Source organism: Tupaia chinensis, unplaced genomic scaffold, assembly GCF_000334495.1.
Source record: "Tupaia chinensis unplaced genomic scaffold, TupChi_1.0 Scaffold000075_1, whole genome shotgun sequence".
NCBI classification, from domain to species: Eukaryota; Metazoa; Chordata; class Mammalia; order Scandentia; family Tupaiidae; genus Tupaia; species Tupaia belangeri.
The window spans coordinates 634,043-647,560 of NW_006159535.1; the positions used below are offsets into that span (position 1 = coordinate 634,043).

The 13,518-nt window shown below is 38.2% G+C and overlaps 1 protein-coding gene across 3 annotated transcripts in view; it reads right to left on the reverse strand.

The window, feature by feature from the left end:
• Positions 1–3,028: 3,028 nt before the first annotated feature.
• Positions 3,029–13,518, reverse strand: part of PPP2R5E (protein phosphatase 2 regulatory subunit B'epsilon) — a 170,528-nt gene continuing 160,038 nt past the window's right edge. For 2 of the 3 annotated variants that reach the window (XM_006142387.3, XM_006142390.2), the window contains exons 13-14: positions 12,508–12,609; positions 3,029–7,342 (exon numbers count right to left, since the gene is read on the reverse strand). In XM_006142387.3, coding sequence (XP_006142449.1) covers positions 7,243–7,342; positions 12,508–12,609 — 202 coding nt within the window. In that variant the 3' untranslated portion in view covers positions 3,029–7,242. The remainder of the gene's footprint in view (positions 7,343–12,507; positions 12,610–13,518) is intronic. The other variant, XM_027768148.1, reaches the window with a different exon arrangement.

The window sequence follows — 13,518 nt, forward strand, 5'->3', positions numbered from 1 at the left end:
GCAATCTTGAAAAAGAAATACAAAATTTAAGGACACAGACAACTTGATCTAAGGTTGTTAAAAAGCTATAGTAATCATGACACTGTGATTCTGGTCCAAGGATCAGTAAATCAACCACAAGAACAAAAGAACAAACCCAGATTTATATCTGCAATTATATAGAAGCTTTTTGACAAAGGGACCAAAGCAATTCTTATGGGAAATATCTCAACAATTTGTGTAACAATAACTGGATATTCATATGGAGAAAAATTGATCTAGATTTCTGTTTCACAACCAATTTGCAAGAAAGTAATACAGGCGGGGCTGGCTGATGGCATCATGGTTAAGGCTGCTAGATCTCACATAGACGACTTCGCAGTTCGAGTCCTAGAGATGATTGCCTGAAAAACATAGTAGGCAGGGGCAGCAGGTGGCATATTAGTTAAGGTGCTAGACTCCCACATGGTCAACAGCAGTTCAAGTCCTGGACCTGACAGCTTGAATCTCAGGCCAGGTGTGTGTCTGTAGATGCCCAAAATCCCAAGTGGAAAATTGGAGAAGGGATTACAGTATGGCCATTCCCCCAGAGGATGATTTCTCCCTGCCTCTCTCTCTCTATGGCAAACACACATGCCCTTTAGAAAAAGTCTCTCAGAAAAAAAAAAAGGAAAAACATCTCAGAGGGACATGCATGTGAACCCAAAATCACAAAGGGAGAAGGAATTGAGGCATAGTTCCCCCCCCCCACCCCACAAGGGGCATGATTTCTCACTCCCTCCCACTAAGCCCTACTCTGTCTGTCTTTGGCAAGAGCATGCACTCTATACCAAAGGTTAACAAAAAGATGAAGTAGGTAAATCATGGATCTAAATATAAAAGTTAAAATAGTAAAGCTCTTAGAGAAAAACTACAAGAATATTTTTTGGCCTGGGATGGGGAGGAGGTGGGGAAAGAGGAAAGGTTTCTTAGACAACCAAGTACAATAAACACAAAAGAAAAATTCCACCTTTTGAAAAATGTGTATTATATAATGAACATGTTATCATAATAAAAGCAAATTTTAATTAGCATTAACTATCCTACATTAATCTCCTTTTTAAAAATGATCTAATATGTGGGACCAGCAGGTGGCTTGGTGGTTAAGGCACTGGACACTCCCACATGACAGACCATGGTTCAAATTCTGGACCTGGTGGCTTGCTTTCTCACTTTCCCTCTCTCTCTTTCTGGTCAAATTAAAATAAATAAATGAATTAATGAATTAAATAAATAATTCTCTTAAAAAACATCTAATATGAACCTAATCTAATAGAATCCTTCAGAACATGCTACTTATATAAAAATCTGGCAAACAAGAATTGAAGTGTATATTTATTTTGCCTCCATTTTTGTGCACATTTATTTACAAGTAGGAAGCAATGCTATAGAAAGGATTAGATATTCTGAAGTCATCTATAAAATTTCTTTGAACTCTAAAAACAATTTTCAGGTTTCTTTTTCCTGTGACTTGCCAAGAGGTTAATCTTCAGATGCTACAAATGGTTATACTTTGAAATATAAAATTGCTGAATTTACAAAAATGTTTCCCTTCTCAACCCAGACATAACTGAAATGAAACACCAGGTTTACAAATGTGTTTACAAATGTGGTATGATTTAATTGGCTAAGAGAGATGACATCTAAATCAAATGCTTTACAAAGAAACTATCCCCCGTGGTAACATACAGATGGCTGCAAATTTTATGATATTCCTCTCAATCCACAGTGAGGTGGATGTCCCCTCCACTTGAATTCAAGTAGGTTTTGTGACTGTTTGACCAATAGAATATGATGAAAGTGATGTTGTGAGCTTGTTGGCCTAGGCCTCAAAGAACTGGCAGTTACTACATCCTGTCTGTTGGAACCCAGCTGCCACACTGTGAGGGAGCCCAAGGAGGAAGCGTAGGAAGAATTGAGACCCCTAGCTGAACTCCAAGCTAACAGCCAGCACTAAGTTACCAGCTGTGTGAGTCAACCATGTTGGAAGTGAATTCTGCCCCACTTGAGACACAGCTGACACTTAAGAATCAGAGATGAGATGGTTTTGCCAAGTCCTTTCCAAACTATGGATTTGTGAACACAGGAATGGTTGTTTTAAGCCACTAACTTTTTTTTTGGAGAGGTTTTTGCTATAGGGTGTGTGCGCTCGCCAGACAGACAGAGACATAGAGACAGAAAGCGAGAAATCACCCCCCAGGGGGGATGGTCACGCCGCAATCCCTTCTCCTCCATTCTCCTCTCGGGATCTTGGGCACGCACGCACACGCGCCCGGCGTGAGATTTAAGTCACCGGGTCCGAGACGCAAACCGCGGTCGACTACGTGGGAGTCCAGCGACATAGCCATTACGCTAACTGCTGGTTCCCTTAAGCCACTAACTTCTGAAGTAGTTTGTTACATAGCCACAGACACTGAGCCAGTCCCTAACATTAAATACTCCCACCAAGCCCAGTACCTCAAAGTTAACCAAATCTGTTACCTGCATGGTTCAAGGCCGCAGAAGTCAGAAACAAACAAACAAAAACAGTCAGGCGCCTGAGAACTCTTCACTGCTTCTTTATTATGATGCACCCACAGTACAGAACCTCTCACACAGCTGTGAGAGGGGAAGGTTACATTTCTTTTTGGGAGCACCTTCATTTTTGTTTCTGTTACCACTTTGAAAAAAGTAAATCATTTTCAAAGAAAAACATTTTAAATTCCAAGTGTTTAAGACTCAGCTTGCATTTCGTGGTGTTTGAAAAAGAAGTAGCATGTCTTAGCCCGAGCTGAAAGGTTGTTTTGTGGCATTTTAACTTTGATGTGGATCAGAAGTCTTCACTGTCTGGTTGAACCAGTCTATAATTTTCATATGCAACTTTTCATATCAAAAATGTTTCATTTTTACCTCTACCCACAAACAGATGCTGTTTAAAAAAACACATACACACAGCTAAATTGAAAACCAATCAGGAACCACAGCATAACTAACAGGGAAAATGAACTTTTGCTGCCCTCTCCTGCTAAAACAATGAAATACTCAAATTCTGAAAGATTTATGAAGCTAAAAGTGAAATCCTCAAACCGAAAGCAATAGACATGTCATTCTCATACTTCAATCAAAACTCAGACAACAACCGGAAAATGTATTGGTAATATTTATATTTGAGTGCCCCACTGATACATGAGGTTTGGATTACAACTTATTTACAGTAAGTGATTTTGAAAAAAGTAAAGAGGAAGGGAGAGAGGGAGAAAGGCTGAATGAGATAAAAGAAAATGAAATGAGAGAAGGGGAAGAGAGGAAGGAGAAGGGAAAAAAAGAATAGAGGGGGAGGAAAGAGAGAAGAGGGAGGGAGGGGAGAAGAAAAGGAAAGCTATATTTATAGACGTAAGATGGGATGTTTATTTCCAAGAGAGCTACTACTGCTGCCTTCGTGCATAAGAAGCAGCACAAATTAACATTCCGCTACATCCAAATTTGCTCAACTTTCTCTCAAGATGCACAATCCTTCTTTTAGACTTTTAAAAACTAAACAGGAATATAAAATGCATTGTCAATATACCTACTACAAAAATCCTCTGTGGCTCATTCCTCAACTCCACTCAGAGAAGCAGCTGAGCCAGAATACAAAAATAAAAATACTGATGTGCAAATAAAACATCACTGATCGTATGTGGTGCCACCTTTTTACTACAGGTGACTGTTTTCTGTGATAATATTGGTAATAGCATCAAAGAGAGCATCTCTTCATTTCCTGGGCCAGGTCAGTGCATCTAATTAAAAACAAAACAAGGAAAAAAAAAAAAACAGCGAAACCTCTGAAGACTTAAAAATGCCAATAACATCCACACATCCCCTTTCCCACCCACCCACATCCCCACAAAAAAATAAAAAAGCTTTTAAAGCTCTAAATATACTTTTTTTTTTTTCTTTCCATAGTGTGATTGAGCCTAGGGCTATACATTTAAGTATAGCAGGTGCAATTACAAGCAATTCCTGGCCCTGCACCCTGGACTGTCCCACGCATAGAAGGAGGTACAAAATAAATTAAACCCTTCCATTTAGGCAACCAGCCCAAGATGAAGGAGCAAACCCTGCTTGTGAGTATCCAGCGGCATCGAGGGTATTATTTATTTCTCACTTTAAAATTTTTTTTTCTTTTCTTTTCTTTTATAAAAAAACAGTCAGATGTCAGGGAGAGCAAAACATAATAAAATTTTAAAAGACAAAACTAAACACTAAAGGAAAACAACTAGGGACACTTGCACAATGAGAAGAAGGAATGCATGCTTGATTCAAAGTATGAGATGGGTCATTTCACTCACATAGTTGTTCTAGGCCCACAGCCTAAGGCCTCAGCCTCGTTTCAAACCACAGGGTTGTGTGTATTTTTTTCTTCCAAAGACACTCTTAATCCTTATCCCTAAAACCAATATGGTAGGGCTAAGTTTGGAGTGATCATCACTCACTAACTACAATATTTGCTATTTTAAAAATATATTTATATATAGTTCTGGAAATCAGGAAACAAATAAAATATAACACAAAGATGCATTTTGTCACAATTAACTCAAGTTGCAGCAACAGCAGAACTGTGGGAAGGGACAGAGAGGGCTGCTGCAAATGCAGCAAGTATGTCCTTAAATATGTCACATAGTGCAACAGTCAGATTACCTCAGTTACTCTGCATCACCGCACACAACATGACAAATGTCACATTGTCACTTTCAGTTAAAAAACAAAAAGACAGTGTTTCTTCTCAAAAGTTGCCCTATGAATTTTAGACATAGTACTTAAGTATGTCTAAAATGTGGCTTTTATTCTTCTCAGTTTGGAATGATCAACATATAAAATCGGCATCAAGGATATCTGAGTAGTTTTCACCTTAACTCTGAGGACAGCGTCAAGTGCAAAAGAGGATCCTGGCCTTTCTTATTTCACATGACTGCATTTCGTTCCAATGGGCAGAGATTCTTCATAAACCTGTGATTTTAATGTCTTCTATCACAAAAGATGACTTAATGGCAAGCAAAAGTTTATACTACTAAAAATAAGTGTAATGCAGAGTCGAAACTAAAGAGCTAAAATCAAAAGGGCTAAAGGAGATTTGTTACAAATTTATTTTGTATCATTAATATTTGAACCTGCACCTTTGCTCCAGCACTTTTAAAGGAAGTTGTTTCATTTCTGGCAGCCTCTGCCAACAATACATTAAATTCTCATTATGTCCTTTTTGGAAAAAAAAAAAATCTATTAATCCCAATGAACCATGTTGTGTTTGGTACTGCATATGACTTTTCTTGTTCTTTTACTGCTGTTCCTTTTTAGGGATGGACGATGCCAAATATTGGTTTGTATTTTTACAAAGTTACCAAGACAGCAATATCCATAATTGGCTGACTGTTGGTACACCCTCTGAACCTGATAATCCTGAAACATTTCACTGGGGACAAAAGTCAGTGCCTTTTTTTTTCTTTTTCTTTTTCTTGGAAATAATAAAACTGTGTATTCTACCTTATATTTAAATGAAAGGAAGAAAATATACAAGCCCATATTTATATTATATTTCTACTAAGAGCAACAACAGTTCCTATGTTCATGTTTGCTGCTATCACAATTCAACACATGAACACAGACTCAGCTCTATACCGTGAATACTGCTGGAGATGATGGGTCAGGGTCAGCATTACCCACTCATTGCTGCCATGTCTGTAATAAGCAAAAGCATCCTGCAAATAAATCCCAAAACACATATCTTTCAGTACATAATATGCAACCGCATCAGGTAAGTATGTACTGTATACAAGTTTTATCAGCAGTTTGCCTGCCAAAATATAAGATGCCTCTTTTAAATACAAAACAAAAAGCCAATAAGATACATCTATAATACAGCCCTAGATTTTGTTTTTTGTTTGTTTTTTTTTTTCTTAAACAATTTGGTCACGATGCACCTTTGATATAAAAGCATTTTTAAACTTTATTATTAATACTCAGGACATTAGGAATTTCCAGATTTTTTTTCAGTAGCATTTGTAGAACCACTTTTGGTAACAAATACAGTAGTTAGGAATACGCATCCAATTCAGAATGCATAATAATGTTTATCCTGAATCCTTTCTGGCTAAAAACAGGGCTGGCGCTGTGATGAGATATAGAACGAGAATCTACAAAAAACACTGTAACATGTTTGTTTTTTCCCCAGAGGCTACATCCTCTTTTGCTGGAATACTTTATAAATACATATTAAAAAGTAAGGCAACAACTCCAAACAGTCCAAGCTGTTTGCTCAACTCTTTTTCCAATTAGATTCACAATCTTGGCAATCAATTTCATGGTTGTATTGTTTAGTATTTGTCTTTCTTATTTTAAATGGTCCAAAAGGATGTTTTACTGACATTTCTAAAATATCTCTGGTATGTGTGTTCAATGATGTATGCAACTAATACTGGTCAAGCACTGAAGCCTGTGATGTCCCAGTGCCTGTTTTCAAAGGATTCAAGACAGTGATCTGGATTCACCGTAAGCTGATGCGTGAATCCAAAATTCCCTTCCCTACTATGTTTATCACCTCTTCTCTTTTTACTCCTAATTTTAAAACCAAAGGAGTCCCAGGACTACCTGGTTACTGGAAAGATGTTCACTCCAGTAAACAAAACTTTTATCAGGAACCTCCACAATTCATGGCCCCATTCCACGTGGACATTCAACTCATGAAGATGTGCAAAAGGAAAAGATGTCAAATTACAGTCAAGTTATCCAGAGGAGGATGTGATACAAACTTATAAGGAAATGACAGTCTTTTTTTGTTTGTTTGTTTCTTCCTTTACTATAAATACATTTAACAGCTTAGCAGAAAGACAAGCTAAATTTAAGATTGTTCACATTTGAAAATTGTATCATACTCTCTGCTAGTGATAAATAAGGAACTCCCGATAATGGAATTTTAACATAGCAATTTCATCAACAAATCTTTGAAGACTGCTTTTCTTTTTTTTAAGAGGGTTAGAACAATGATTATGTTTGCAAAGTTCTGAGAAGTCCATCTACTGTCCAAACTTTGGATTGAAGTCCTTATTTTTTTTTCCTTTACTTAGAGACAGGTATATACAGTGCTGTTGTAATAATGAAACAAATGTGAAATCTACTGTAAAGTTGCACAATACAGAAAACTGTTGCTCCATCTTCTACTACATAAATGTGTGACTCCACAGGTTAGTAATGTTGTCATCAATATTTTTGTTAAGTTGGAATTATCCCATCACGTCTAAGACCTCTCTTTAACTCCAGATCCTCCAATTTTTTCCACAATTCTTCACGTTCCTTTTCTTTCTTTTTCTCACTGGGGAAGAAACAGAATAAAAAGTAAAATAACTGAGAGGTTCAGATTATCCAATAATAACTGCCCCATTCACATATTTTGCTTAATATTATTTTTTTAAAGACAGAGTCTTGCTCAGCCTCGCTTCCGCCTCAGACTCCCTAGCTGGGACTACAGGTGTGCACCAGCACATCTGGCCTTTTAGAGTGGGCCAGAACTAAACCCGAGCCTCTCATGTGGTCTTAGCCTGCCAAGGAGCAGCACCTGCACCTGGGCCCCTATGCATGTTTTAAAGGGTCTTTTAAAAGTTTGGGATTAGATTATGGATATTTTTCTTTTGGGTTTTTCACTCATGCTTTTTTTGCTGTTGTTTTTAACACATCTAAACACAGAAGTAGCATTAATGAACACAGTAGGAGATGATAAGAATATTTTAAAATTTCACATGAATATCCCTTGACCAGCAGTTAGCATAATGGCTATGTCGCTGGACTCCCATGTAGTCGACCGCGGTTCACGTCCTGGACCCAGTGGCTTAAAACTCACGCTGGGCGCAGATGCGTGCATGCCCAAGATCCCAAGAAGAGAACAGAGGAGAAGGGATTGCGGCGTGGCCATCCCCCCTAGGGAGTGATTTCTCGCTTTCTGTCTCTCTGTCTCTCTATCTGTCTGACGAGCGCATGTGCCCTATAGCAAAAAATCCTCCCCGCCCCAAAAAAAAATCCCTTTATAGTCACTTAATAAATAAAATTAACTTAAAAATTACTGAGAAAGGGACCAGCAGTTAGCGTAATGGCTATGTCACTGGACTCCCATGTAGTTGACTGTGGTTCGAGTCCCGGACCTGATGGCTTAAACTCATGCTGGGCACGTGTGCGTGCATGCCCAAGATCCCAAGAGGAGAATGGAGGAGAAGGAATTGCAGCGTGGCCATCCCACCCTGGGGGGATGATTTCTCGCTTTCTGTCTCTCTATCTCTGTCTTTCTAGCGAGTGCATGTGCCCTATAGCAAAAAAAACCTCTCCAGGAAAAAAAAAAAAGAAATTACTGAGAAACAAAAATGGGGAATGGACATATATTAGTTATCCTAAGACCAAAGACATTTTTGCATGGAGATTAATTAGAATCTAATTTTCTCTTGTCTCTCAATCATTTCTCAAAAAAGATGCTGGAGATTACGCTGATACAGAAAATACAGTGTGTCCAAAAAAAAACCCCCTCTATTTATATCTATTTTTCCTCATTTATATTTAAAATCTTTAGCAGTTTGGAAGAAAAAGTTTTTGACTTCAGTATTAATGATCTGAACAGAACTTTGTTGATATTATATATTAATCTGTTAACATATCAAGCCTTCAAATTTGATCTAATGTCAATGTTACTCGTGATTTCCAGACTTTCAGATTTCATTGTTTGGTAAAATTTGCCAAAAAAAAAATAGATGTTCAAAACAGGGTCAATGAATTTTATTTTGTCAAGAACACTTTTTAATTTATTATATCTTTTTTTAAAGGCTGTTTTAGCTATGAACTAAGTAGGAAATACATAATCCAGGGATACATAATGAACCAAGTAGGAAATACATAATCCAGGGGGTACATAATAATATTGTAAATTAAATAAACTCATATTTATTAAAAATAATTCAAAGAGCTGTCCCTAAGTTTTCTCATGTTAAAATGAACCAGTCAAAAGTGGACCTAGAGAACATAACCCATGAATGCAGATAATTCCTGAAAATAGGGGCTCGGCCACCTCAGGAATGGGGACTTGGCCCAGGCACTACCTTCACATCACAAAGATTTAACACTGGCCACACGCAATACGGTTTTTTTACTCGAAAAATCCACATTAAGTTAAATTAAGTAAAATTCAATGCAATTCTAATGCCTCATACTTTTTATGCTGTCATCAATATTTTGAAAAGTTGTGTTAATATTTACAAATAATAGAAGTTAATCTTCAGTCCCTACTCAGATAAAATCTCTAGAAAAACCTAACTAATTTTATAATTTCATTCCACTAGAGTCCTGAGGGAATGTTGAGTTATATACTATGGTAAATTAATATTAGCATTTCACAATTAATATTTTGGCAATTTAGGCCTTGTTTGCTATAATTAGTTTCAGCTATCACAAATACAATCTGCACAATATGAACTTCAGTGGACATAACACTTTTCAAACAATTACTTTCAACTCTGAAAAACTGCATTTGCAGAGCAAAAGGGGGCTAAAATTAAGATAATCTCCCAGTTATTATGGATTCCAGAGTCTTAATTAATTATAAGCAAGTTGTTTGGCAACTGATCACCTTTTTGTTTCTCAGTATAGTCTGAGAACAGTACTCTAAGTAAATGTCATCACAAACCACTGAATTGAGTACACAAAATCAATCCTAGGTCCTGTTGAGTTTGAGTGAGTATAATCTCTTTACTTAGAGGGAGAAGGGTTGATAAGCAAGGGCTTGGAAATTTTACTGACTTTTAAAAAGGTCAACATGTGTCAGATTCACATTGCCTTGTTTTGTAGTTCAAATTAAGTGCTGACATCATTAAAACTTAAGCTACTGAAGCATTTCATTCATGTTTTTGATCAATTATTTTATAACATTCAATGCAATTTGTCCTATTGAGCTCTTCTTCCACTTCATGCTGAGTTATCTTACAGCTTTCATACTAACTACTTTATCTTAAATAGATATGGTTATTATCCGATACAGTATTGTCATCTCCATTCTTTCCTACTTTTCTCTCTCCCTTTTGGTGGGAATGTTAAAACAATCATATTATCCTGCAGGGAAATTGTCAATTTCCCTCCAATTTCAATTTTGGATAGCATTGATGTTGGCATATGTATATAATGGTGTTAAATACTTACTCCACTCACCATATTCAGATTTGTAATACCTAAAAATTTTATCTGAACCAAAACCATTTACTTATTGCCATCAGAAGTAAACACTCCACTCAGTTCTTTGATGATACCAAATAAATTTCTTCATTCTCTTTTCCTGCTCCCATAGTCCCATATCTATGGAGAAGCCAATGCTTCCATCTGTTCAGTACAACCTTTGACTGCACATCTGGCACAAGTATTATCCTTACTTCAAAAAAATCCTTCCCTCATGAAGAAAGTCCACTAAAACAGCCAGAACACCAGAAATAACCTCATAGTTTGTCTATTTCTGGTACCTCTGGTTATTATCTTTTTGAGAAGACAGTTTTATTACTTAAGTTCAGTAAATATGAACCAATTAATTGGATTATTTTAGAAATAAGGTCTTGGGAACCAGCATTTAGTGTAATGGCTATGTCACTGGACTCCCATGTAGTCGACCGCGGTTCGCGTCCCGGACCCGGTGGCTTAAAACTCACGCCGGGCGCGCGTGTGTGTGTGCCCAAGATCCCAAGAGGAGAATGGAGAAGAAGGGATTGCGGCATGACCATCCCCCCCTGGGGGTGATTTCTCGCTTTTTGTCTCTATGTCTCTCTCTGTCTGGCAAGTGCACGCGCCCTATGGCGAAAACCTCTCCCCAAAAAAAAAACAAAACATGCCAGATGCATGTGCACACCAAAATCCCAAGAGAAAAATGCAGGAAAAGGGACTGTAATGCAGCCATCCCCACTGGGGAGAGGTGCTTTCTCACTCCCCCTGTGTCTCTCTGACTCACTTTCTCCAGCAAGCGTGCATACTCCATAGCAATTTTTTTTTTAAATGTATCTTTCGCAATATTTTTAAGAGAAATTTTTGCAATAGTCCTCATGCGCTTGCCAAGGAGACAGAAAACGAGAAATTACCCCCCAGGGGGGATGGCCATGCTGTAATCCCTTCTCCATTCTCCTCTCTGGATTTTGGGCATGCACATACACGTGCCAGGCGTGAGTTTTAAGACACGACTTCCAGAACTCGAACTACAGTAGACTATGAGGGAGTCAAGTAATGTACCTGTTAAGCCATCTACTGGTCCCACCTTTAGCAATTTTTTTAAGTAACATTTTAAGAAGATTTTAATTTAAATTGGGAACAAGGAATATTATCATAAACTTAATGGTTTATAACTGCTAATACAATGAATTAAAAGTTGTTAGAATTACAAGCGTGTTACAACATAGCCTACAATTGATTTTTATCCTAATATTATAGTAAAGAAGTCTCAGCCGCTTCTGTCTATAGCTAATCACTTGCCATATTCCATATGTAAGTTGTCTTTTCACAAACCATTTCCCCGGAACCTTAAAAATAACAAAATAACTGTACTGCTCCTTTGCCCTCTGCCGCTCAACCTTTCCCTTCATTGCTCCTTTAGCAGTAAAACACAAGTAACACATTCAAAATCAGGCAAAAGAAAGAAAAAGGGGACCTGCAGAGGGCCTGTGTTCAGGAGATTCAGCAAGGCCTGGGTATGAACCCTTGCACAAACTACTGGCATGTTCTAGGGTCTATGGTTTTATGATATACAAAACCCAAACTTGTTTCAAGTGATCAACACCAAATCAGAGGCCCAACTACTAATAGCTCCCAAGGCTTTCCCTAATCTCTCCAGGTACATCTTTAGGAAAACTGGACACATTGGGCAAACGATAAAAAATTGAGGAAATATGTAAATGAAAGCAGGAGAAGCTATACTAAACCATAAGCACTTACTGTACACACTTCCACTAGTTTTTGCTCCCTATCCTAATAAACATTTCAAGACTTATATAATACTGTTATACATGGTAATGAACTTGCTGGGTGCTAGAAAAGACTAAATTAAGTTATGAGCCAAAGATTTTAAACACCTGATGTCTCTCCCCTCCTGCTGCTGGAATGAGGTACAAAATCAGCTCAATTCTAGCTCAAGCAAGTTCAGAACAGGAGCAAATACAGGTGGCAAACTACCTGATGGTCCCCTTACATTTGCCTGAAATGTCTGCTATGTGCCAGGCTCTCATCTAGAGCAGAACTGAAGTATCACTGAAGGGAAGGATGAAAGCAGGCTTTATCAAGATGACACTGAAACGGAGCTTTGTTATTCAGTGATGCACTAATAAGGACATAGCTAATGAGCATGCAAAATGAATACATAAATAAATAAAAATGTTTTGTTTATGATTTTGGGTGTAATTAGGCAACTTCAGCAAAGAGCAAGAAAAGAACTCAAGAGTCTTAAGCACAGCTGACAAAAAAGCTTTAAAAAGTTACCGCTGACGATCTGACTTGTATGTGGCTGTCAGCTCGTCAAACATGGTGCTGTTCATTTCCATGAATGCCTTCAACACATTGTATACTAACGCCACAATAGCCCTGTGAAGCACAGAGAGAAGGGAAAATATAGGTTAGTCTTACCAAATGGGATGCTGAGAGAAGAAAGCAAAAGCACAACTTTTTGCCTGAATAAACTCGGTACTATTGGATTGTCAGAAAAGTAACGATGTATTTTCTTTTATGTTTTTCTGTACAAAAATGCATCAGAAAAATGCATCAGGGAACCAGCAGTTAGCGTAATGGCTATGTCGCTGGACTCCCACGTAGTCGACCGTGGTTCGCGTCCCAGACCCAGTGGCTTAAAATTCACGCCAGGCACGTGTGCGTGCGTGTCCAGGATCCCGAGAGGAGAATGGAAGAGAAGGGATTGCGGCGTGACCATCCCCCCGGGGGGTGATTTCTCGCTTTCTGTCTCTGTCTCTGTCTGTCTGGCGAGCGCACACACCCTATAGCGAAAACCTCTCCAAAAAAAAAAAGAAAGAAAAAGAAAAATGCATCAGACCCAATACACTTTTTGGTTGGAACCACTAAGAATGACCAATAGCTCATTTCCATATGAAGACGTTAATGTTCTTTACTGTTCAAAGCAAGATATCTCCCTGAGGAATGGCAGGATTAGGAGAAAAAAAATCTAATTGTTCCTTTCTGATTACCAGTACCAAGAATAGACTCTGCCTGTGGGCATCAGATAACTTTATGTAATAAAAAGGCAAGTATAAAAACAAATGAACTTTAGGACCAGCAGATGGCATAATGGTTACGTCACTGGATTCCCGAGTCCTGGACCTAGCAACTTAAAACTGCCCAGGCGCGTGTGCGTAGGCGCCCAAGATCCCAAGAGAATAGAGAAGAAGGCATTGTTGAGAGGCCATCCCCACCTGGGGGGAGTGACTTCTCATTCTCTCTCTCTCTGGCGAGTACATACGCCCTATAGCAATAACCTCTCTT